This window comes from Elaeis guineensis, chromosome 4 (genome assembly GCF_000442705.2).
Source record: "Elaeis guineensis isolate ETL-2024a chromosome 4, EG11, whole genome shotgun sequence".
In the NCBI taxonomy this organism is placed as follows: Eukaryota; Viridiplantae; Streptophyta; class Magnoliopsida; order Arecales; family Arecaceae; genus Elaeis; species Elaeis guineensis.
Window position 1 is genome coordinate 91,698,450 of NC_025996.2, and position 25,756 is coordinate 91,724,205.

A 25,756-nucleotide genomic window follows, 5' to 3' on the forward strand; every position below is an offset into this window, starting at 1 on the left:
TAGTGCTCAAAATTTTTAAAGAGAAAGTAAAAGTTATGGACATTTGTCATTGAGATATTAAATTTATAATAGACACTTATTTTGGGATCTCTTAATAGTTTAATGACTATTGTTACTTCTATTTAATTATTGTTTATATACATTATGGTTGACTGTTATCAAAATCAAAGTAAACAAAAGTGTTATTCATATGATATAACAGTGGAACCATTATCATAGGTATTATGACTTTTAATAGCCTATATACTCCAGTATATAAGACTGAGTTAAGTGAGAATTATTGATGTTATGATACATTGAAGGAAGTATGTCAATTGAGATGTATAACAACCATGATCTATATTAATAGTTTTTGCTTAATCAAAGTATAAAGGATCTTTCAAAGAATATATAATTGGATAATTTTTTTTAAAAAAAAAATGAGTGAGCACTCATCGGATCAATTTCAAAATTTGATTCAGGACTATTATTTTTAAAATTAAAATATTTTATTTTAAAATAAAATATTTTTAAAAAATCAAAAAATTATTTTTAAGTAATAATATAGGTTAAGTCAGAGAATATTGAATTTAACTCCTAATATATGGTCTAATTTTTCCTTAGTCAGATATAATTCATTGGGTTAACCATATGTCTTGAATCAATTACAGTAATCTCAATTAATTAAAGAGATATATTCCTAATAAGATTTGGATCGAAAGTTCGACTTCAATTAAGAGTAGTTTTTTTATGGGATAAGACAAGTACAGGTATAAATAGAGGTAGCCTGATCTCTTTATCCAATTCTTAGAAGGGTATGAATGATTTCCATCAATCATCCATATTAAGGAGGAGGGTGAGGAGAGATAAGACCAGACCCCCCATGGAAGAAGATCAAACATCCTACGGACTATGGGATCATTGTATTGGATAAACGATGACGCAAGGTATGATTTATTTATGATTTGATTTTTGCATAAATACATAAGTACGATCCAGATATAAAAATTTAAAATTATCTAACATTTTTTTTCATATGAGATAGGAAGAAATATTATATTGAATAGGAGTTTAGGTTGTGCTCCTCTTCTACAACCATGGAATGGGGAGTAATAAGAGACGTCTAGCGATTGAAAGCATGTCAAAAGAGCTTTTCAAAAGAGTATGAACTAGAGAGGCTAGTTGAAATAAGAGATTTTAGAAGTAAATAAAAGAGGATGAAAAGGAAATAGAGATTATGTAGAACAAATAGGAGAGATTTTAGAGCAATGAGAGGGCTGGTTAAGAAAAAATTTGAACAATTTCATAATTTGGAGAGGAGGGATAATGGGCTCCTAGCCTCTGGTCCACCTATGTCCACCATTGCCGAGCATGAATATCATCATTTTCACCATCTTCATCACCACCACTGCTGTTATTGTTACCATCATTATTATCATATTCACCAATAAATACAACCTAAGTGACTACCAAGCTAATTTCAGATTATTAGTTTTAGAAAAACAAAAATAATTTTAGTTTTGTGAAAATTGAAAATCGAAAATGATGTCAAATGTTGGGTTAGTTAAATATTTTTAAAAATAACATTAATTTATAAAAAATTGTAGAATAAAAAAATGGTACTGAACATGGTTCAAAGTTCGTGACTTTATATAAATAGAGGAAAAGTGGTGTTCGCAGACCAATCACCATAGCTGGTTTATGTATAGGGTTGGGTGGACCCAGCTGCGCCCGCTAAGCCTGAGACTCGAGCCTTGGGGTTCCGCTTCCTTCCCCAAAACAGGACGGGAGGAAAATAGGAAGTCCGAGACGAGGCTTGCGGAGAACCCAGATAACCCAGATCAAAATGGTGCTTTGCGGCCGAAGACGATGAGCGTGAAATCCTACCTCTTTTTATCGTGTGTCCTCTTCTCGAAGAAATCATGAATCATGCGATACGAGCCACGGTCTTGGGACCTCGCCCCGCTTCTCCTTCGATCATATCCGTCTCCTTCTTCCATTCCACTCCCATTTTGGAGCGCAAAAGGAGGACGAACTGGCACTCTGTAAGTTCCATTTTTCCTTTTTCCTTTTTTTTCCCCTTTCATCCAAGTTGCGATCTCATGTGAATTCGCCCTGCTTTCTTTTGGATTTTTTGGTATTGTAAATTCTACTTTATTTTGATGTCTTTTGTTTGGCAGTTCAAATGTTTGATGAATTGTATGACTGCATTTTAATCCGAGGAAAAGAAACAAAGCTCAAAGTCGTATTTTGATCATATGGAAGATGATTTTTCTTTCGTTTTAGGTTGCATGTAAAAGTGGCACAGCGAGATTTTTTTTCTTTTTTCACGATTTGGTTTTACAACCATAGCTGTTATTTTTTATTTTATTTTATTTTTTTACCCCAACCAAAATGGCACACGTATCTGTACAACCTTAAGTGAGAAGTCGCCAAAATTCTAATATTGACGTTAGCTAAAATTAGGGTTTGTTTGGACATAAGGCACAATCACACTAATTTGTGACTTTGCGTGCCTTCTAAAAATAAATGTTGTGATTTGTGTCGTGAAATTTTAAACAATCATATATATATATATATCAAGCCATGTCCCATTATTTAGTGTCAGCTTTATGAATTGTTTCGTGCCAGTTGTTTTTCTTGACAAGGCTACCTCTAGTATGCACCACTGCAACCTTTTCTAAATGCTTTCTGCCGCTTCAGTTTGTGCTACGCAGTCTTCCGTTATTCTTTTCAAACCATGTGAAACAGATTCAAATACCTCAGATTTTCTTTGCACAGATCCAAAGTAAATTTTTCATATTAGTAAATGATAGATTTGAAAGTAGAATTTTTCATATTCATAAATTTCCCTTTCTGGTCTACCTGTATTTACTTTATCTTTTTAACAATCAACTACCTTGTTAGAAAGAACATTTTATAGAACTGAACATTTTTGAAATAAGAAAAGAAAAATCTTTTCATTTGTAATAAAAGTAAACTTTACATGCGGCGTGAAACATGTGTAGATTAAGAAAAATGGGCTCCCAAAAGCCAAATTTTTCTAAAAAGTCAGGATTTTGCTGACAATTAACCTCCTCTTCCTCCTTATTACCTCCACTCCTTTAATCCTAGACAACATTTTCCAAACCCTTGTTTTCCAAAAAAGAGTTTTGTGAAGTTTTTACAATCTGCAATTTAATTAATAGAAAACAGAAAACTAGATAATGAGATGCTAAAAGCCTCTGAATAATTTAAATATGCTTAAACTTTTTTATAGCATATCTTATATAAATATGTACGTGCATACATCAGTATGTATGTGTATTTGTATTTATGTATGTGTAGTTATATCTTACTAGTTGCTATATCTAATAAGAACTCTTGAGCAATCAATTTCAATGAACATCTTATGTGGTTGTGCATAAGAACAAACATGGGACCCCATAGTGCTTTCCAAAAGTACCCTATTTAAAGGAAGTGAAGTGAACTTCAGAATATGAGAAATATTTGGGATGGGAGATATTAGAGTTGATCTAGCTTTCCTTACTTCAATAAATCCTTCTTGAGAAAATATATTTTTTATTTAATATGTAATAAGTCATTTAACAACAGTAAGTAGACAGTAAGCTGAATGAGAGTAACCAAACTTACTCAAAAAGAGCAAGTAATCCACATGGATAGCATGTGTCCAGAGACTAGTACTTGTATATTATAGCTTCAACTCATGTGACTTACCGTTTATTTTCAGCTGTAAATACAATGCAGGAGAGGATGGATAAGAAGGTAACGGAAGAAGCAGAGAAAAAAAAAGAAAAAAGAAAAGCCTGCAAAGCATCAATTCAAACTCCAGTTCAAATACTAATCAAACTCTTTGACATTAGTCTTAAATTTCAAACTCCACTTTAAGATGCAAGTTGTGGTTCGAATTACTAATCATAAATGGTAAGTATAGATAACCTTGCTGTGAGAGAGAGTTGATATGGCACGTTGCTCCCTTTGTGATCAGGTGTATGACTCCATTGTCTGCTTCGTTATATCTCCACAAGAATACTTTCCAAGATATCCTATTTGGATTGTTGTAAGGGTAAGTATGAGAAATTAGCTGAAGTAGAAGCGTGCATCTTGAAGGTATAATAAACTTATAATACTCATCTTAATTTATATGAACACATATCGCAAGGACTTTGAGTTGTGTGTAGATGTACAAACATTTGGTTTTTCTGCAGAATCATGATATTTTATGAATTGGTATGTTCTTTAAAAATTAAAAAAAAATTAGAAAATAAAAGTCGGTGTTTATCTGTGACTGTTCCTAGACCCTCTCAGACAATGGAAGTGGAATTATCTATTGTCATAAAGTTCTTCAGCTTTGTAGGCTATAAGTTTTCTTTCTCGTTTTGAAGTTCCTTGGGTTCTTATTATTCCCTTTTCTAATAGAAATTTCAGCTTTCTTATTTTAGGAATATTCAATTAAACCTCAGAGGCAGTTGTAGTATAATCCTGTTCTTAGATTTTGAGTGCCATTAAGGTTTTATGATTTGATATAATGTTATACTGCTTACTACCATTACTAGTAAAGTAGTAATTTGATTGCCATCTCAGCTTCTTAATAAAGCAGTAATTCAATATATTGTTGGAATTTTCACTCATGTTGCATGCAATCTATTACCCGTACAAAAAAAATGCAATGTTTTGAACCTCATGTCTTCAACAATTCTCATTTGCAGAGATTCAATTATATGCAAAACGAAGGAGAAAAATAGAATCAAAAAGGACATTACTGCGCAATATTTCAGATTACGCAGAATACCTTTTTGAGGTTAGTTTCTCGTGTATTTTCGAGTTGTTTGTATGCTTGTTTGCTTTGCATATTTTGCAGTTCTGTACCTTTTGGAGCTATGTCTCTGCTATTTCACTGCTGATTAAGGCAAGAGAAAGTTAATTTAATGTACTGCCGTATACTTCCTAATGTTATGTTGTGTTGTTATATAGTGTTTGGGAAACTTCCATGGTTTCTTTTTCTAATCTTTTGGTTGCATTTGCTTATTGCATTGCCTAAATGGTAGACTTATAATAGACAAAGCATTATCCTGTAAAATGGCGGTCTGCTATTTGTGCATTTCCTCAATTGATAACATTTTGTCTTGGAGAGTTCTTAAATTGTTTGTTTGCAATTTGGAAGTCACTCTTTCAGCTGCTTCCATCAATGTCTTTGTGATTTTTTCCACCGCTCTCATTTTACATATTTAGAGTACCTGATTATGTCTGACTTAGTTGCTATTTCTGTTGAGTTGTAATGAATCTTTATTTTCATTTGTGAAAGTCTTGTCCACTGAAGAGTTTGGATAAAGAGAAGACTTTTTCTTTCTTTGTTTGGAAGTTAATTGTGTTTGGTTGAGGTCATGAGAGGGAGGATGGATGGGGGTTCAAAAAATTCTAGGAAGGATAGATGGAAAAGAGGGATTGTCCATCCATCCTGACCTACTAATTTGCATCCTTCCAAATTGGGAGGATGTAAAAATGTGAGAGGTGGGTTTCTATGTTGACAAAATTACCTTCATTAATTTTTTGACAAACCCCTTACATTTCTTTACTTTATCATTCATTTTATTTTTATATTTTTTATTTTACCTATGCTATTACATTTTATTACCAATTATTTTTTATTTTACTACATAATTTCCATAATATAAGTAAATAATTAGAATTCTCTTCTATTTTTTATTTATATTCACTATTTTCAATCAACTATTTATATTAAATTAGTTAACTATTTGAATTAAATTATTAATTAATTTTTATTTATATAATTAATATATAAATAAATTCATATATAATTAATTTATAAAATTATTTATTAAATTAAATTATAAATAAAATAGTGCTCTACTTTTTTAGTAAAAATAAGTGTTATAAATTGATAATAACAACTTTTTTATTAAAAGATAGTTTAGTAAAAATATTAGGTGGATATAATCCATCCTTCTTTTTATTCTTCTTATACCAAACTGAGGGGAATCATTCCCATCTATCTTTACATATTTAACCAAACACACAAGAGGATGGGTGGAAGACCCATCCATTTTGTCCCTCATCCATCCTTCCTCCAATCCATCATTCATACCAAATAGAGGGTAAAAGACATGGTAGAGTCTTTTCAAGACCTATAACTATTACTTAATATGCTACATATGTTTATTCATTTTTACTTTCTTCCCATGTGCACTTCTTTGTTGTTGATTGAAAGCTTGTGCTTGTTTACTTGGTATAAGTTATGTTAGAAAAACCAATAACAATTATGTTTGCCTGAATCATACAATTGCTGTAAACTGAAAACCATTTTTTGTACCCAGAGAAGAGAAACTAAAATCATGTTTGACTATATCTTAATTTGATCATTTCCTTGATTTTGATTAGAAAATCTTCTGTGCTTGCCTGATTAAAGTTCTATATTAAATACAATGAGACTTGAATCTATCTTGTTGTTGCCTACCATTTGAAGCCATCCCTATGTTGCCTATTTCATCCTCTTCTACACTGTCACAAATTGCAGGATGGCAATTAGCTATGAAGGTGAACCCTAAGAATAAGATGAAGAGAATTAAAAAGTAATATGCTTGTCAATTGCATGCTAGAATCAGACTTTTAGAACATGGAATTGAAACTTAAAGTTATAACAGGCTTAACAGCTATGATATGAGAGAGTATGACATAGACAAACCATAATAAAAGAGTAGATTTCATATCCTAGGGCCAAGAGGGAGGAACATTCTTTTTTGGAGATTAATATCATAAAAGAATTTGAAAACAAGTAGAAAAGCCAGAAATAGATAAGTCTCATATGTGACTAGTGATGTTCTTTTGAACAAGCTTGGATCAAGAAAGGGATATTGATAATTTAGTTAAGATGACAAAGGTATAGATTAATTTAGGGACTGCTAGTCCATGGCAAATTATCTTTGGGAAGTTTGGTTTGACTTTGTTTCCTCCAACTGTAATGTGCTTCTAACTCCATGGAAAAAAAGCATAATAGAAGAATGAAAATATGGTCAGGAATAACATTAATGTTTATCTACGTGTCAGTTTGTTTGAAACAAATAAAAAGTTTCTTTTATAAAAAGACCTGCATGATGCCCTCTTTGATACTGTCATTTTTTTTAGTTAGTATAAAGAAGTGTCATTTTCTTCATTGGCTTTGATCAAAAATTGGAATCTCATAGTTGAGAATTAAATTAAAAGAACTGAGCTGCTTTGTTACTATATGTCACAATATTATTTTGAAGAGCTTCGATCATGAAATTGAACTCATTTTCTAATGCCACAATGGTAAGAGAATCGATTAAGGGGAGAATGGAAGAAGATCAATGAAAAGAAGGGACAGATAGAGCAGGATTCTTTTGCTCTAATACCAAACAAGTACAGGACCTCCGAGGATGGCTTCCAAGAGCATAGGTGGGCTGGGTTGATGAAAATAAAGGACATAGACATAGAGAGGAAAGAAGAGGACACTTGTTAAAGCTGGTATGTGTGACATGTAATGTTTGCAGCATGCCATGTTGACTTCCCTATCAACCAACGGGCATTGGTCTTTTGACTGATTTGCTTAGACCAGTTGGTGCAAGCTCTTTTTTGCCTTAATGAAGAGGATTTCAAAATTTCTAGTGAAATTAGTTTGGCCTTAATGACAAGTTCAAGTGTGTTCCTAGGAAAGAGAAGATAGGAGAACAATATTTTTGGTATTTTTACATTGACGATATAGAAAATTAAGGTACATCTGATAAATCTCTTTCACGATATAGAAAATTAAGGTACATCTGATAAATCTCTGTCACGAGGAACACTTCAGAGGAAGGATTAGTAAAAGGCTAAAACCTCATAATAGGTCACACTTCCAATGCTAGGGGTTTCTTCTAATGAATGGTGATGGTGTGCAGGAGCGGGCCAGAACTCCACTTCGAGAGATAATGTTGAGTGGTCTATTAGCCATGACCGAAAACGAAGGATCATACACTCCTTGTGGTTGGAACAGATCTGGGAGTAAATGACACTGGGCTAGTTTGATAAGTTTGGTAGGTGACTGTTGTGTTTTGTTGAAGTTGTGCGAGGGGCTTCCTCTGCTATGCAGTCAATATCTTTTTATAGAGGGCTAGGGAGATCTTTTCATTTAATGCCAAGTTCTTCATGATGGGAGTTCTTTGTTGCTATATTGTCCTTCAATTGCAGCATCGTTGTGTCACCTAGCCATTGGTTGTCTCATCCTTGAGTCAAGCTTTAGTTGCTCAACATGTATGTCTCTCAGCAGCCATATGGATGTCTTTAGATGGCTGTTTTCTCTTGCAAGCATCTTGTTTTCTGCTTGTCATATGTGCTTCCTATTGGTCCTCTTTGACCCTAGGTTGGTGAACCTCCATGGTTCTCCCACCTTCTTAGCTTGAATAGCACTCATTTGGGTGCTAGGTGGTTATACTCTTTGCATTAACAACCATTCCATGATTGCGTCAAAATTGTGCTTTGCCACCTCAGCTTCTCATAGGTATGCATAGTTTCTTTGCATGTGGTCCTTCTCCTGGCACGTGACACAGGGCAATTTAGGGGATGCTTGTTGTGCACAGTTGGGCCTAGGACATGAGAAATCATGGAAATTTAGGGAAGAGAGAGTAGAGAAAAGTAGAGAAGGCATTAGAGAGAAATAGGGGAGAGAATGAGAGTAAGACAAGAGAAGGGATAGGAGAGAGGGACAAGATGATAGAAATAGCTTTCTTTCTCAACAACACAAACTCATAGAATGCATGATTTAAGTCTATTCTTAGCATTCCCCTATGATACATATTATTCTACCAAGGAAATTGTGCCGAATTGGCAGGTTCAAGTTGTGCCGAATCTCCCCTATGATATATATGTATTCTACCAAGGAAAGCTGAATCATATGGAACTGGCAGGTTCAGGTTGTGCCGAATTAGACTGCTCTGGGATTGGCATAGTTATGCTAATTAAATTAGTTCGCCACCTTAGTTGATTAAAACTAGGGTTTTAAATTTTGTGGGATGGAGGTGTCTTAGTATCTCCATGGAACGAGAAGCCCAACTATCCTGTACCATCCTAGTATTAGTCTTGGTCATGTGTCCTGGTAGATATCTTCCATTCCTCTCCCTTTCTTTTCTTCATTTCTTTTTTTTCTCTTTCCTTCCTTTTCTTTCTTTTTCTTCTATCTTCTTTTCTTTCCTTCCTTTTCTTTCTTTTTCATTATCTTCTTTTCTTTCCTTTCCTTTTCCTTTCTTTTCTTATCCCTTCCTTTCTTTTTTCTCTCTTTCTTTTTTTCCTTCTTTTCTTCCTTTCTTTTACTTCTGCCTTCCTTTCTTTTTTCATTTTTCTTTTTCTTTCCTTTTACTTTTTCCCTTTCATCATCTTCCTTTCTTTCTTTTCTCTTTTTTCTTCTCTCCTCGCATGGATGGGTTTCAGAGTCCCATCCCCATCCCAGTCTCGTTTTCTCATAGGAATGGGATGGGATAACAGGGACAGCCCCATCTGCCAGGACATAAAACCTTTGATTAAAACCACTCCCCCACTTCCCTAGCTTGATCAATAGTCCCCATCCCGCTAGGATTACGGTTGCTTGAAGCAATTCCTTGCTTGACCTTGCCCTCTTTGTTTCCTCTCTGTCATCATAGGTAAGAATCCCTCCTCCTCCTTCCCCTTTCCCTCTTCCCACTGTCCCTCTCTCTTGGCCCTAACCCTCGAATAGTGGGGACTTGCTTGCTCTTCCCCTCCCTCTCTCCCCCTCTCCCCCTCTTTTGGCCTTAATCCTACAATGACAAGGGCTCGCTTGGCCTTTCCCTCTCTTCCCCTCCCTCTCCTCCCTCTCTCTCTCCCCCCGTCTCTCTCGCCATCTTTGTTTTGGAGCAGAGATTGGAATAGGGGAGAATTTTTTTTATAATTTTCATTTCAAACTTTTTTATTTTTTGAATTCTGAATTGAAGTTGGCAAACCCTATGCTAATTTTAGTTCAAAATCTGAAAATAAAAAGATGAAGAGGTTGGAACATCCTTGGTATGGTACGATATGGACCTGTACATTACTGAGCTGGTTGTTGACTGGTACGGGCCCTGATAGTAGTTTTAGGAACCTTGTATCCTACCCTAACTTAAAGATCAGATAACTAAGTATGTTAAAATGATAACTTATGTCCCAAGTAACTTTTAGGTCCGAAAACTTGATAGCCAAGTAACTTAAGGTTCTAGGTATGAACCAAGGTTTGGATTACTGGTCCGCAATACTTAGCAAGAATTGTATTGGTAAGTTACCTATTCGGTCCATACATCAAACTGAACCTCGGTACCATGTCAGCACCTTATTAGTATTGTATGGTATGATAGTCTGTACAAGCAGTATGGGTTTATACAACAGACCTTGTTAAGGACTAAATGACTTAGTGGCCAAGGCTCAAGTAAAATAATGAAATATAGACCTTAGAAACTAATAATTGAGACTATCAAATAGTTTTGATGCTCCAAGTGGGTTCCTTGATGCTCTTGGCCATTGGATAAGGGCTAAAATAATCATGATATAATTATGATGCATGATCCAAGCCATTGACTTCATTGCCACATGTCTACCAATGTCTCATTATGAAATTAAAGAATACTAGAGAGAAAGGGACATAGATTTGTGAGAGTGACAAGAGAAGGGTAGGAAGCCAACTTGGACCAAAGAAAATATCTTTTGTTCTCAAAATCAAACAAACATATAGTATATGACTTAGTGACTATTTATATTTTTCTTATATCATGTTTGTGTGTATGTGTCGATTGTAACTTAAGGATGGGGCCAAGTAACAAAATATTTTAAAAAGCATTACAACCTAGAATCCATGTATCTTGATGGCCAACTAAGTTGAGATCCAAGTTAACAGCTATATAATGACTAAAGCTCCAAAAAAGTACTAGGTAAATATAGACTCAAAACAAGAACAATTTGAACCATCAAATGGCTTTGATGCTCCAATGGTATTGCCAGATAACATCATCCAATGTCCAAACAGACCCTAAAAGAATAAGTGACTTTGTTTGATGTCAATTGTTGTTGATGCAATGATATCTTGTAATCCCAAACATGGTAATTTAAGTCTATGTAGTAAACTTCATCATAATTTTTATATTTTCCGATGGCCCCCAAGACTCCACCTGACTAGAGTAGAGCCTGGAAATTGATGCCTCAGATGTTAGTTTGAATGAGTCCAGAGGAGCTGTCCGGCACACATGTTTATCCATGGCTTAGAAAGAATAAGCTTGTTCTTTAGAACTTCCAGAGCTGCAATTTTGGCCTCACTTCTTGCAAAAGATACCTCAAAAAGATTTGGATCTGGTGCATAGCATTTTTCATACTTCAGACTTGCAATCAAGGTTTTATCTTTGCCAGGTGAGACACTCGATTTTTTTTCTGCTGCTGAAGTTATTCTTTGAGTCACTTCTCTTCCAGAATCAATGCTGTTGGGGAAGTTTCATGCTAAAGCATTCTAGGGGCAGATGTTATTATCTTCTGATTTGTATTGTGTTCTGCAGAGTAAGCTTTAGCAGCAAACCTATCATTGTCAATATGTCCTAGTCAATAATTTTCTCCAAGTTTCCTTCCTGACCTGATATATCAGCTGACTTTTGAGATATGCTGTAGGAACCAAACCACTGAGGACTACTCTGTGAGTGGCTATTTGATTAAACAGAATCCCCAGCTAGGGAGAAAGTAGAGGTACAGACGGCTGAAGTTTACAGAATATGCAATCAAACCTTCTTTTGGTAGCATTTCTGCACAATCTATGTGCAATGTGAGGGCAATTCAATTCTCAATCTATGTGCAATGAGAGGGCAATTCAATTCTCCTGCATGCGGAAAATAGCAACCTTGCTTTGATATTTTGGACCTCTGTCATGATATTCCATTTTGTTAAATCAGATAGAGTGCCACTGGCATTCCACAGTCAAAGCACTAAGAGGGCTGATTTTAAGCCCTGAGATAGGATTTCAAAGATTTGTTGTTGCCAATTTACTTGGAGTGGGTCGGTATAGGCCAGAGGGAATGATCTGATAGTACAAATTTGTAAAGCTTCATGGCAGAAGCTTTAATCCAACCAGCAAGTTTCTTGAATCCTTGGCCAGCTTTAACCTTTGATTGTTCTCCTAGTTGTGATGGTTGACTTCTTCCATAAGTAGCATTTTAGGAGGTGCTGAGCTTCTTTTTCCAAGAATTACGTAACTAGTCCTGGTTCTCTGTTTCTAATTTGTTTCCTCTAAATTAGAAAGATTCTCATAAATGTTCTCAAATTGTTTCCTCAGATATTTTCCTTTGCTGTTGGATTGGATTAATGATGGATGAACATCATAATTGAGGTCACATGCAAGCCCTAGTACACCATGAGACTTTCAAGAAAGAGGACAAATCTTTTTATATGAAGGGTTTTTGTGAAAAGAAAAAGGATGAATGACTTTTATAGAGGTCATGATGGGTCAACTTGGGCAAATTCTTCTCAGGCTAAAAAACAATCAACCTTACCCAACTTATTTATAATTGGGTAAAAAAGAATAGACCCGCCCAACCACTTATATGGACCCATACTAAACTGGTCAACACAGTTTTGGCCTCACATGTTAATTATGCCTTAAAAATGCATTAGAAGGGCCAAGAAATGAGGATATGTGGTTGGGTGTCAAAATAAAGGGTGAGAGTGATGAGAAGAAATTTAAGTGGAGATCAACAAAAAGTTTTGACAAATCTTGGACACATTATTCACTCTACCTTTTCTATTTAGCATATTTTGTTTTTATTTTTGATCATTAATTAGGCAACCTTCATATTGACCTAAACCAAAGCTTAACAAGTGAGATAGGATTGAGGGAGAAGATGAAGAAGAGGGGAGAGAAGAGAACCAGAAGAGAAGTAGAAGAAGAAGAGAGAAGAAGGCAGAGGGAGGGAGGAGGAATTCTTAATGTTCTACAATCTCAATAATTCAAGTTGTGTTTTCAATTAACATAGCAATGGGTTTTATAAACAACCTAAAATCCGTATGAGAGTTTGCATAAAAATAAATTTTGGAGTCTGCATAAAATTCTAATTCTAGAGTGAGTAGAGTCCGTAAAGTGCTAGTTCTAGAGTCCATAGAAAAATAAAATTCCTTAATTTCTATATTTGTGCCTAACAAAAAGTGCGCCTAATTTTCTTATTATTGGATGGTCCTCTGTCATACTCTTCTGGTTAGAAAGAACTCAACTTCGGAGAGTTTGACTGCAAGTATCACTCTAGAAGCTCAGGATTTAAGGCGCAAAACCTATCCTATGTAATCTAGAAAGCATCAGATGAAGGGCAACCTTTTCGTTGGACAAGATAAAGATAGAAACCACCATCAGAAGAAGTAACAATCTCATCATCCAAAATTGTCCCAATCTCATCCCTCTACTAAACTGAAGTACTTGTAGGAACACTAGATGGCAAAGCAAGGGCTTAGAGATGCCTCGGTAAGGTAATAAATCTTTCATATTGAAAATAGGACTAACATTCATGGAATCAGGTAGATCAAGTAAATACGCATTAGGTCCAAGTTTTCTAATGTTGGGTAATGGTCCAATGGCTTAGGCATGAATTTCTTGAAGGAATATTTATGCAAGAATTTTGGACGAATGTGAACTATGACATTATCTCCCATATTAAACTCCTTTGCCCTACGATGTACATCAACAAGAAGTTTATAATCCACATTACTCATTGCAATTTTGCACCTAAATTTATGGTTTAGGATATAGATACCCTTTCTAACAGGAATTTGAGGGGGTGATTTATTCTTAGGCCTAGACTCTTTACTTGAGAGTTCAGTAGGGGTCAAAATGATGTTCTTTCTTGTATGCTTAAACACATAGGTGTTCTTCCTACCATGGTTGGGTCCCATCTAAGTTATAAAGTCATAGGTGCCGTAACAAAATATATGCCTCATCTATAGGTGACACATCACAATACACCTCATCCTTATAATCTCCCATTTTGATGGGCACTAAATTTAAAGTTGTCTTATTAATCTAGCCTCCTTAAAAAGGCTTGGAGTGTGGCTCTAGCTTCAGGTTCAATCTAGCTACAGTAGCCTTGGAGACCATATTCATGGTGCTACCCCCATCTATAACCAACTTAGATCTCTCATTGCATCTAATGAAGGTGTGAAAAATAGTAGTATGCTTCTACTCATCAATATCCATAGTAGTGGACAAAATACACCCCATTACATTACAATGGTGATCATCTATCTCTAAATCATCATCAAACTCTTCCTCATCCCCAAATATTCTACGAGATCGGCTACCTAGTCCTCATCCTTATGTGGATCATTAGACTATTGCTCTAGTGCTAAAGCTCTTAGGATTTGAGCATGTTGGCTCAATTGCTCATATTATTGACTCATTCGCTCAAATTTGTCTATGAAGTTCATAAAAGCTTGAGGGTCAAATTATGGTGCAGAAGTGGAGGGAATAACATTTATAATAGTTTGGTCCATAGTGGAGGGTGGTTTCTTTGTTCATGGTGTGATGAAGTGAAGTACAGGGACAATAAAAGTATGCAGAGTTAGACTTAAAATTGCGATAAATGATTATCAATCTTGAACTACTATGATGCATATACATGAGACTAGTATGTTTAATGCAAATGATGTGCCAAAGTCCACAAACTAGGCTAGATGCAGCAAACTTGCAGGATAGATGCAAACAAAGCTCAGGTGCCAACAAACAAGATCAGAGTTTGCGGAACCATCCCGAATCGCTCGGTTCAAGGCATATTGAGCTGTGTTGGTGGCGGATTGGGATGGTTCTGACAATCGAAATGAGAAATTGGAGGAGGGGGAGAGGCAGAAGGAAAAAGAGAAAAAGAGATATAGGAAAGGGAAGGAGAGGGAGAGGAAAGAAGGCTGTCGGAGGCCTCAACAGTCTCCAGCAGCCGCTAAGGCCACTGCGCCGCTACCGAGCCTGGTGGAAAGTTGGAGGGGCTCTACACTTCTCCTGATCGAAACAAGGGCTTTGGCCCCTCTTTCATTTTTTATTTTCCTTTTTTTTTTTGGTTCGGCTCGGTTTGGCATATCATGGTGTAATGGATTCGAAACACGAAAATAACCTATCCTCTTGTGGGTATAAGGTTGTGTATATATAATCCTCCCTAAACCCTATAGTGGCAGGACCCTCATGCATAGGATGTCTTTTTATAGAATAGTCGTTTTTTGGTTTCATTGCTTGAAGTGTGTCTTTTTATATTGCAACATAGTTGCATAACTAATTAAATCAATATTGACATTTAATAGGGGATGGAGGAGCTTTATCTAGATCATTTAGTAAAGAGAAGGATTGGGATAGTTTTCAAATTGGTTTGGCTTTTTGGACCAAAAGGTCCATATAGGCATGGTTTACTCTGCTAGATTGTACCAGTTGTTACGAGCTGTATAGTACCATACTGGTAGTGTATGAGGCTTGGTTTGCCCCATATTTAAGTGTTAGTACTGAGATATATACCATAGCATTACTAGGTAGTCGGTACAGAGTGTACCAAGTGGGCATCAGCACAGGGTCTAGTATGGTGACTGCAAACCATTGAGGTGCCTTTTGGTGCTTTTAGAACTTGAGTTCCATCAACTGACTCGGTCAGTTCGGGTTTTTTATTGTCAGATAAACAAATTTTGGTTGGGTTAGATTTATGGCAGATTTTGGTTGAGATCTCAGATCTTGGGATTGGGTAGGTTGGGTGTTCAAGTCATCAAGTTGTGTTCTAGTCGACCCTACTGAACCTGAACCCAACCTGTTTGTAGGCTTGCTACCTTGTAGAAGAATCCTTTCTTTTAGCTCTATGAATCACTTCTATTTAACCTTGACTCAGTGATGGGTGCACAAAACAAAGAAAACATGAATGGATCTAGGGGACATGGCTGGAGCTCTGATGGAAGCTAGAAGAAAAGATTGAAAGCAGACTGTTGCATTCACTCTCTTCTCTCTCTAAATCTGGCTTCTGTGCTGGTTCCACCTGAAGAAGTTGAAAAACCTTTTCTCTCAGCAACAGGGAGTCAATGATATGGATGGCATAAGTGCATATTCTTCCCCTATTGTTATTAAGTAGTTCTCATGTTTTTGATACTCTTACCTTTATCCAATGGTTTGTGGTCTGGGTTAGGTTCTTCTAAATGAATAGTTGCAAATTATAGGAAGCATCCGGTGATATTAACTTTCGTCATTAATTTAGTGAAGTGGGCTTCTTTTCTGTTGCCTCTGCTTATATTTTTTAATTGTTCATGAATTTGGATGTTCATAGATATATTGCAATGTCAATTCGTTGGTTTTCTTTCCAAACCATGAATTTATGAATGACCCCATTTTAGTTATTTCTGCAAAACTTTGGATACAGGGGTACATAATATTTCAAAAAATGTCAGTGATATTACCAGCTTACATATGAGAAGTTTTAAGTATAGTTTTATGGGTAAAAGATTCCATTTCACGAAGATATTGGATTGAAAAAGGGATCAAGGCATACTTTTTTCACTGTCATGACATATACTGTTGTGTCAAGCATTCTAGCTGATAGAGAGATCATTAAACTAGTTCTGCTTTTATATTTTCTCTAAATGCATCATTTGGTTTTGATAGGAACTGATGGTGGTGTAGAAGCAATATAATTCAAGTGGATTGCACAGCTTAGGTTTATTAGTATGTATGCAACTCCAATTATGCTAAGTTACTGGGAGAACTTACTTTTATGTAAGAACATGTCAATGAACATTTTGTGGGTCATAACGGAAGAAGATAATCCCTTCTTTATGCTTACTGCTAAATGCCATTATTTATTCCTGAAATACTTGTGTTGTCATCTACCATTAGCTAGTTTTCGGAAACTTGATTAAATTGAGAATAAGATCACTATTACATTCTTTATCATGGATGATTTCAATATCTTCATAATGACCAAAATAACCGGGAAAGGTACCACCATACAATGTGTTCTTTGACAGCTTGAGCTTTTTAAATGTGGGAATTTTTGCATCTGCTAACTTAATATGCTCATTTGTATTATATTATGATTTTGACCGCAGAAGTGAGGAAATTCAATTTTGATGCCTATCTGCAGCTTTATCCATCTTTATTTTGATAATGGTATATTATTAGTTATTGAAGCACATATAGAAAAGTCAACATGCCACTCATTGATTCTCATGTTCAGCTGGTAGTTGTTTATGCTTTCACAGTCGTCCATTAGAAATTTGTTTATGCCGTAGTTCTTCTTTAATAATTTTCTAGTTAGTTCTGGTACTGTGTAGGACCGTGATTTTAGAGCTTTGCCCTCATCTTCTCTGCCTTTTGTCTTTTTTACTGAGATTCAGAGCTGGCGAGATGAAGATGAACGAAACACAACAAATGATGGAGCCCCATGGTTTAGAAGGCACTATTCAGCCAGGGGAACAAAGAAAAGTGGTTTCCATGTACATGAACCTCGATGGGAAGATTACAGAACCAAGAGTAAGGACTTCATTATCTTTGTTCTGCACCAGTTTATTCTTCTGTTAATAACTTATCCTCTGCCAATGACAACAAAGTATCCTGTTGATGAATTGAAAGAAACACTTTCTGTTCATCAAGTTCAATTTGCCGAACTTTTTCTAATTTTCTTCTCTCTCTCTTTCTCTTTCTCCTCTCTTTCTTCTATGAGGATATGCCTAAGATACTACAGTGATAGTCAAACCTATGAAAAACAAGTTTAAAGGGATGGAAGGAACATCCTTCTGGAACATGCAGATCAAAACTGAACTGTTGATACCAAAATAGATCTTCTTTTTTAGGAAGAGGTGCATTTGTATTTTGTTCGACCGATGATGATGATGATGAAGTTGAAACCATATTCCGGTCTGCATTCGGAGGGGCAAGATACTCTTATTGGTCTTTCAGTGGTTTTGAAAATTTTCAATGGAGGAACTCTTCCAGCCATGCTCACAGTAAAAGCTCTCGGAACTGGAGTTATGAATCAGATGATGAAACTGATACTTCCCTAGAGTCAGAACTAGCTTCTGAACGGTTAGCTCTTGGGTTGAGTGCATCTGGGCCATTAAAACTTGAAGAAGTTAAAAATGCGTAAGTTCTTAAACTTTTCATTATGAACTATTTGCTGTCATTCTGAGGATTGATATGATGATATTTCTTCTGGTCCATGCGCTCTTATTGCATGTGTAGTCGGTTAAATGTTCATTTATAGTTTCAAGGACCTGGAGCATGATGCATTTGTCATTATGAACTTGTGCCGTTGTTTTTCAGGTATCGAGCCTGTGCCTTAAGATGGCATCCTGATCGTCACCAAGGTGCATCAAAGGTAAGCCAAATTAGCTCTTTTTTCCCTTCACTCGGTGGAACCAATGTAGGTTCCAAGCTTGAATGGAAAAACTTGGTTGACAACAGGTAGCTGGCGAGTTTCATGCTAGAGGTTATCTATAAACCACAGAAATAGCATAAGAAAGTTCATCTTGTATGTCTAAACCTTGGGTCTGCCGACACATGCTATTGTTCATCCAATGGCAACAAGCATGAGATGCTTTTCAGAGTAGGCTTCCACATGGTAGAGAATCAACCTGTTTTGGAAGAGAAAGCAAGTCCACAGACCTGCTTTGAAGCCAATGCTTGTTTGAAGCTCTGCTGCATGCTATAGGGAATGCTTGGATACGTATAATGTATCTCATATGAATACATTATGAATAATCTTATGCAGTGGAAGGTGTTCTCCCAAAACTGTGGAGTGAATCTTCAACACAAAAATTTAGAAAAATAACTCTTTGGATGCCCCAGTATCTCCAAAAGCTGCATATATTTAATATGTCTATTAAGATAGTGATCTTTCTTCCCCAGCTCCTAATTCTCCATTTAATGGAGCTGTCATTGTATTCTTGGACCCAAGATTCTTTTGTTGGAACTAACAGAGCAAAATTATCTGTTTTTGATGCATGAACAGGTAGCAGCAGAGGAGAAATTCAAGCATTGCAGTGCAGCGTACAAGATATTATGTGATAGATTGGCTGTGAGCTAAGGAGTTTAAGGCATGAGAATCAAGAGGGTCCATCTGCAGTTTTGTAACCATAATTTATTAAAGGAAAAGCTTTACCAAAGTTCTTTGTTAAATTAGCTTATTCAAGCATGAATTCCCGAGCTATAAGATGCGTCTTCAAACAGTTAAATGTATCTTATACAGGAAAAAAACAATTAAATGTATCATTTAAAAGAATTGATATCTTTAACAAACTTAAAAATTGATAGCATATCTATAGCCGTCCATCAGTGCAAGTTGCTTTATTATTGTTATTTTTTTTAAATTTATGGTAGTAGCTGATACAGGGAGCAAAATCTTATCTTGATGAATGCCGACATGCCTGGTACTTCGGATTTGTCCGGCCTTTGATTCTGACCGATCAGAGATATTTTTATGGTCGAACCAAGCTGACATTTTATGAAAGTATTATATTTGATATTTTTGTCCGATTGGGAAAATTCTGTAATCCGTGGTAATAGCTTGCCATGGGCAAATAACGAAGAAGATATTGATGCATCTCTCTAGGTAAGGTAGAGAATGATTGTATCTTGCTTGATAAGATAAGAGTAGCAATTTGATAATCCTTTCTTCTCATAGCATCTTCATCTTTATCTTTAAAAAGAAGGTCAGAAGCTCTCGGTTCTCCTCAAATACTTGCTTATTTTGTTTCTTAGTTTTCTGACTTGAGCATCAAAAGATCTCACCATAGCCAACTCTAGTTAGATATTTATTTTATGGGTCAAGTCGGTGTCGTCTAGTGCTAGTCACATCCTTTCTTCGATTGGACCAACCTAGCTCAAAAAATTAGTAGCAACAGATGGTGCTAGAGAAAGGGTCTTTGGGTTTGTTCATGGGAAGGAGCAGACATCCTATCACCATGGCAACATGCAAAAGAAAATCATCATGCCACTTTATTGCCACTACCTCAAGCCTGGCTGAAGTTCTCAAGCACTGGTGCAGCAATCGGAGGTACTGCCTCCATCCTCTCAACTGATCATAGGGGTGGATCCCAATTAGTTCAACATGCTTATATAGCAGGTGTGACCCTCATTGCTGCAGTACTAATAATGCAGTAGGTTAACGAAGCACCAAGGGAATGGCCTCGGCTAGCACCATCTCATCCTCCTCATCATAGTCTAGAATGGGGAAGGTAGAGTCGACTTAGCGGACCTAGAAGTCCTAATTGGAAAAGAAGACATTCCCTTACTCCACGGTGTGGGAAAGATTCTACCCTAGGTTGATCTTCACTGCGGCATACAGAAACCTTTACTGTCCGGGATGTCGATATGGATTGAAAGCTTTAGGAGATGAATCGACAAATTAAGGTCCTATACAATCAAGCCCTTGCTCAAGATGATGAATTTGGCTTCAATGCCGACCTGCCCTTTAGCATGAAGATCATGTAGGAGCCAATCCCTACTCACTTCAAAATGCTCTAGCTAGAGGCCTACGATGGCTAAACCGACCCTATAGATTACCTTGAAAGTTTTAAAGCCTTGATGCTCCGACACGGTGCCACAGATGGAATTATGTGCCGAACTTTCCCTCCTACCTTGCGGAAAGCAGTTTGGTACTGGTACTCTAGTTTGAAGTCGAACTCCATCCATTCCTTTGAGCAACTCAACTGATCATTCATGGCACACTTCATCAGTAGTAGGCGACAGCACTGCAGACTAGACTTTCTAATGAATATCAAACAGAGGGAAGAAGAATCCTTTTGAGCTTATGTGAGTTGCTTTAACGCAGCCACATTGGACGTGTGTGATCTTGATCAATCGATCACGATGTTTGTCCTAAAGGATGGGCTCAAGAAATGCCAGTTTCTTTTTTCGCTAGAGAAGAGATATCCAAAAGACTTCATCGAAATGCTAGTCAGGTGGAGAAATATGCCAATGCTGAAAAGCTTGCGAGCTACATGATACTCCAATCAAGATAAAAGTTGAGGGAAGAGAATGAAGATAGGAGGGGCTCACCGAGGTGAGAAGATCATCAGAGGACTTTTCGATGATCTAAGACTTCGCCTTGGGACTGACGATCTAGAACCCTACCTCAGAATCAGTGATAGCGACTCTTCTTAGAGGTTGGTAGAATGCATTGCCATCAACAAGGTTCACCAACTACTCTCCTTTGAATGCCCCTAGGAAAAGATACTGTTGCTCCTAGATTGATTTTGATGACTACAAAATAGTTTGAAAGGATACAAATATTTTTTATTTGAAAAAGACCTTATGCTCTACAGGGGCAAAATCGTAATTTTATCAAAACTCTGATTTGATAGCATCATCGTGTAGAACAAATGATATGTAATCTATTGGTGAAAGTTTCATGGTTTTTGGACTTATATTTTTGGAGTTATGAAGGTTTGAAGTTCATGAGTCGACTCATGAGTCAACTCATGAAACTATGAGCTGATTGGCACGCAAAGATTGGCCATGGCACGCTGGTTTTCTGGCTTGGCACGACCTGTGAGTCGACTCATGAGTCGACCCACAAGGCATGAGTCGACTCATGAGTCGACTTCTGCTGTTTTGGGCCAAGAAAATCCAGAAACCAAATCTCTGGACTTTGCAACAGAGGTCGACTCATGAGTCGACTTCTGCTGTTTTGGGCCAAGAAAATCCAGAAACCAAATCTCTGGACTTTGCAACAGAGGTCGACTCATGAGTCGACCCCTGAGGCATGAGTCGACTCATGAGTCGACTCATATGACGGGATTTGCCTGTAACGGCTAGTTTTTGGCCAGATTTGGTTGCTTTTTAATGCTGCTTTTTGTGCTCTAACGGCTCTTTTTCTGCCTAGTTTGTTTTCCCTTGTCTCTTAAGGCTATAAAAGGTTTCAAAAGGTGAAAAACAAAAAAGAGAGAGATCCAAATATCCAAGAGGCATTCAAGTGATTTGAAAAGAGAAAATCAAGAGCATTCAAGAGGGCATTCAAGTGCATTCAAGAGAAGGTTTTTCAAGCCAACTACTCAACATCATACAAGAGCTCATTTAAAAGCCTTCAAGAAGCCATCAATCAAGCTCACCAACTCCTCAAGCATTTACTTCATCTCTCATCCACTTTGAGGAAATCCAAGAGGGGCTTCTTCATTTGAGTAAAGCGTATTTATTGTTATATTTGCTCACTTAAGGAGCTATTCTTGTACTTATTTGTGCTCTAAACTGATTTTATCTTGTGAGTAATTATTTTTGTTTTGGAGGGTTTTCAAAACAAGGAAAGGTTGATCCGAACCTGAAATCGGAGTGTATTGGGTCGGCTTGTATCCGGAAAACAAGTGGACTAGCTTGGGATAGCTAGTGTCGGAGTTTTCGACGGTTGTATTCGGGTTGAATACAAAGTATAGTGGATTGGAATTCCCAAGTAGGAGCTTGGGGAGTGGATGTAGGTGCAAGGTTGGCACCGAACCACTATAAATCATTGTGTTTGTGGCATGCTTTATTGTTTCTCTTTAATTCTCCATTATATCCTTGCATTCTTGTTTTAAGTAATTAATCTCAAACTAAAGTCTCTCTCCTCATTCATCAAGCTTTTGATATATAATTTTTACAAGTAATTAGTTAAGCCTAAAATTTTTAAAACCCAATTCACCCCCCCTCTTGAGTTGCATAGCTGGGCAACAAGTGGTATCAGAGCCCGGTGCTCTAGCCCTTCTTTGATCTAACAATCAAAGAGCCAAAGATCTATGGCAACCCACGTCGGCACTTCTCTAGCCGAGGGGCAATCTACCAACCGACCTCCACTTTTCAATGGGTCTAATCACACCTATTGGAAAGCTCGGATGAAGATTTTCATACAAGCACTAGACTATGATATGTGGAGTATCATAGTGAACGGTCCACACACACCCACCAAGATAATAGATGGTGAGGAGTCAACCAAACCCGAAAGAGAATGGGATGAGGTTGATAAGAAATTGGCACAGTTAAATGCTAAAGCTATGAATATTCTTTATTGTTCACTTGATGCAAATGAATTTAATCGCATTTCTACCTGTGCATCTGCTAAAGAAATATGGGATAGGTTAGAAGTAACCCATGAGGGAACAAATCAAGTAAAGGAGTCTAAAATAAACATGCTTGTACATAAATATGAGTTATTTAAAATGGAGCATGATGAGTCCATAACTGCTATGTTTACTCGCTTTACTGACATAATTAATGGTTTGAAGAGTCTTGGCAAATCTTATACTAACAGTGAGCTTGTAAGGAAGATTCTCAGGTCATTGCCAAGAACCTGGGAAGCCAAAGTGACTGCTATCCAAGAAGCAAAGGACTTGAACACTCTACCTCTAGAAGAGCTTCTTGGATCCTTGATGACTCACGAGCTTAGCATGAAGCAACATCAAGAGGATGAAGTCAAAAAGAAGAGAACCATTGCCCTCAAATCCACAGCCTCTCCTGATGAAGAAACTGACGACACAGAAGATGAAGAACAGGATGAAGAAATGGCACTCATCACCCGAAGATTCAAGAAGTTCCTAAGAAAGAGGAAACAGGGGATGAAAAAGAGACCTTTCACAAAAGGGGAACAAAGCAAAGAGAAAGAAAAAGATCAACCCCTTATATGCTATGAGTGCAAGAAGTCGGGGCATTTCAAATCCGAATGTCCACAATTGAAGAAAGGTCCCAAAAAGTTCAAAAAGAAGGCAATGATGGCCACATGGAGTGCGAGCGACGACTCAAGCTCCGATGAGGAGACCTCAACAGAACAAGCCAACCTGTGCCTTATGGCACACGATAATGAGGTAATTTCTGAAACCCCTAGTGAATTTACTTTTGAAGAATTGCATGAAGCCTTCAATGATTTAATTGATGAATTGAAGAAACTAGGAATGAAAAACAAAGAACTAAAATTGAAAAATCAGTCTTTAGTAAAACAAGCAGAAAATCTTTCAATTGAAAAATCTACTTTGCTTCAAGAGAACCAAAGCCTAAAGAATGATATTAATAAGCTGAAACCTATAGTAGATAAATTCACCTTAAGTTCAAACAAACTAAATATGATTCTTGAAAATCAAAAGGCCGTATATGATAAGGCCGGACTTGGCTATAACCCCTTAAAGAAACAAAAATTTCTGAAAAATATTTATGTAAATTATTCAAGTAACAAGCCTACCAATACTACTTGTTTTAAATGTGGTAGAATAGGACATAAATCTTACACTTGTGCAAACATAACTGTAAAGAAAATATGGGTTCCAAAAGGAACCATCTTGACTAACCAAAAAGGACCCAAGAAAGCTTGGGTACCTAAAACAAAAACTTGATATTTGTTTGCAGGTGTGTCTAGCATCCCATGGAGAAAACAGGAAATGGTATCTGGACAGTGGATGCTCGAGACACATGACTGGTGATGAATCACAATTCATCACGCTTGATGCTAAGGATGGAGGGATGGTCACCTTTGGAGATAATGGCAAAGGAAAGATCATCGGGATAGGTAACATTGGTATCACTCCCTCCAAATATATTGAAAATGTTTTGTTAGTTAAAGGTTTAAAGCATAACTTACTTAGCATCAGTCAATTTTGTGATAAAGGGTATAAAGTAGTTTTTGAATCATCTGTTTGTATTGTGACTAGTCCTATTAATGATGGCATCAAATTTATAGGACATAGACATGACAATGTTTATATGGTAGATCTAAATAATTTAGCCAAATTAGACATGCAATGCTAGTATCCTTAAATGCTAAAGTTAATGAGACTAGTTGGCTTTGGCATCGTAGACTTGCTCACATTAGCATGCATTCTCTTTCAAATTAATTAAGAAAGAATTAGTTCATGGCTTGCCTAAACTGAATTTTGAAAAAGATAGGATTTGTGATGCATGTCAACTAGGTAAGCAAACTAGAGTTTCATTTAAATCCAAAAATATTGTTTCAACTTCTAGACCATTAGAGCTTTTGCATATGGATTTATTTGGACCAACTAGAACCACAAGTCTAGGAGGAAAACGATATGGTTTTGTAATAATAGATGATTATTCACATTTTACTTGGGTTTTCTTTTGGCACACAAAAATGAAACTTTTCATATTTTTACTAAATTTCATCGAAAAGTCACTAATGAAAAAGGATTTTCAATTCAAAATATTAGAAGTGACCATGGAACTGAATTTGAAAATCAAGACTTCGAAAAATTTTGTGATGAGAATGGAATCGGTCATAACTTCTCTGCTCCTAGAACACCCCAACAAAATGGGGTAGTTGAAAGGAAAAACAGAACCTTAGAAGAAATGGCCCGTACCATGCTTTGTGAAAGCAACCTTCCAAGATATTTTTGGGCGGAAGCTATTAACACAGCATGTTACATTTTAAATCGTGCTTTGATCAGACAATTTTTAAAGAAAACCCCCTATGAACTTTGGAAAGGAAGAAAACCAAATATTGCATATTTTCATATTTTTGGCTGCCGATGTTTTGTATTAAATAATTGCAAGAAAAGACTTGGTAATTTGATGCAAAATCAGATGAAGCATCTTTCTGGGTTACTCCTCTACTAGTAAAGCTTTTAGAGTTTTTAATAAAAGAACTTTAGTAGTTGAGGAGTCCATTCATGTTGTCTTTGATGAATCTAACGATCTTCCTTCAAGGAAGAATGAGGGTGTTGATGATGCAGATCCATTAATAGAAGGTATGAAGGAGATCACTCTGAAAGATTCAGCCACTCCAGAGGACAAGGAACAAGAAGACAAACAAGATGAGATAGGTGAGAAAATTCA

The 25,756-nt window shown here is 36.5% G+C and overlaps 1 protein-coding gene across 2 annotated transcripts; it reads left to right on the forward strand.

The window, feature by feature from the left end:
• The first annotated feature begins 1,689 nt into the window (after nucleotides 1–1,689).
• On the forward strand, nucleotides 1,690–19,263 carry LOC105035663 (uncharacterized). 2 transcript variants are annotated; one of them, XM_073256699.1, is made up of 6 exons: nucleotides 1,690–2,028; nucleotides 4,689–4,780; nucleotides 17,347–17,482; nucleotides 17,803–18,091; nucleotides 18,272–18,326; nucleotides 18,960–19,263. In XM_073256699.1, exons 1-6 carry the CDS (start codon nucleotides 1,902–1,904, stop codon nucleotides 19,032–19,034), a joined length of 774 nt encoding a protein of 257 aa, XP_073112800.1. In that variant the 5' UTR covers nucleotides 1,690–1,901; the 3' UTR covers nucleotides 19,035–19,263. The 2 variants fall into 2 exon arrangements, with proteins under 2 accessions (XP_073112800.1, XP_010909602.2); XM_010911300.4 differs by lacking the exon at nucleotides 4,689–4,780 and having other exon boundaries at nucleotides 1,691–2,024.
• Nucleotides 19,264–25,756: the final 6,493 nt, after the last annotated feature.

What these genes read in the sequence shown, in the direction of transcription:
- LOC105035663 (XM_073256699.1), top strand. Translation starts at nt 1,902, where the DNA reads ATGAATCATGCGATACGAGCCACGGTCTTGGGACCTCGCCCCGCTTCT. An exon ending in ACGCAGAATACCTTTTTGAG is followed by an intron (nt 4,781 to 17,346) that starts GTTAGTTTCTCG and finishes ACTGAGATTCAG; the next exon opens with AGCTGGCGAGATGAAGATGA. An exon ending in GGAAGATTACAGAACCAAGA is followed by an intron (nt 17,483 to 17,802) that starts GTAAGGACTTCA and finishes CTTCTTTTTTAG; the next exon opens with GAAGAGGTGCATTTGTATTT.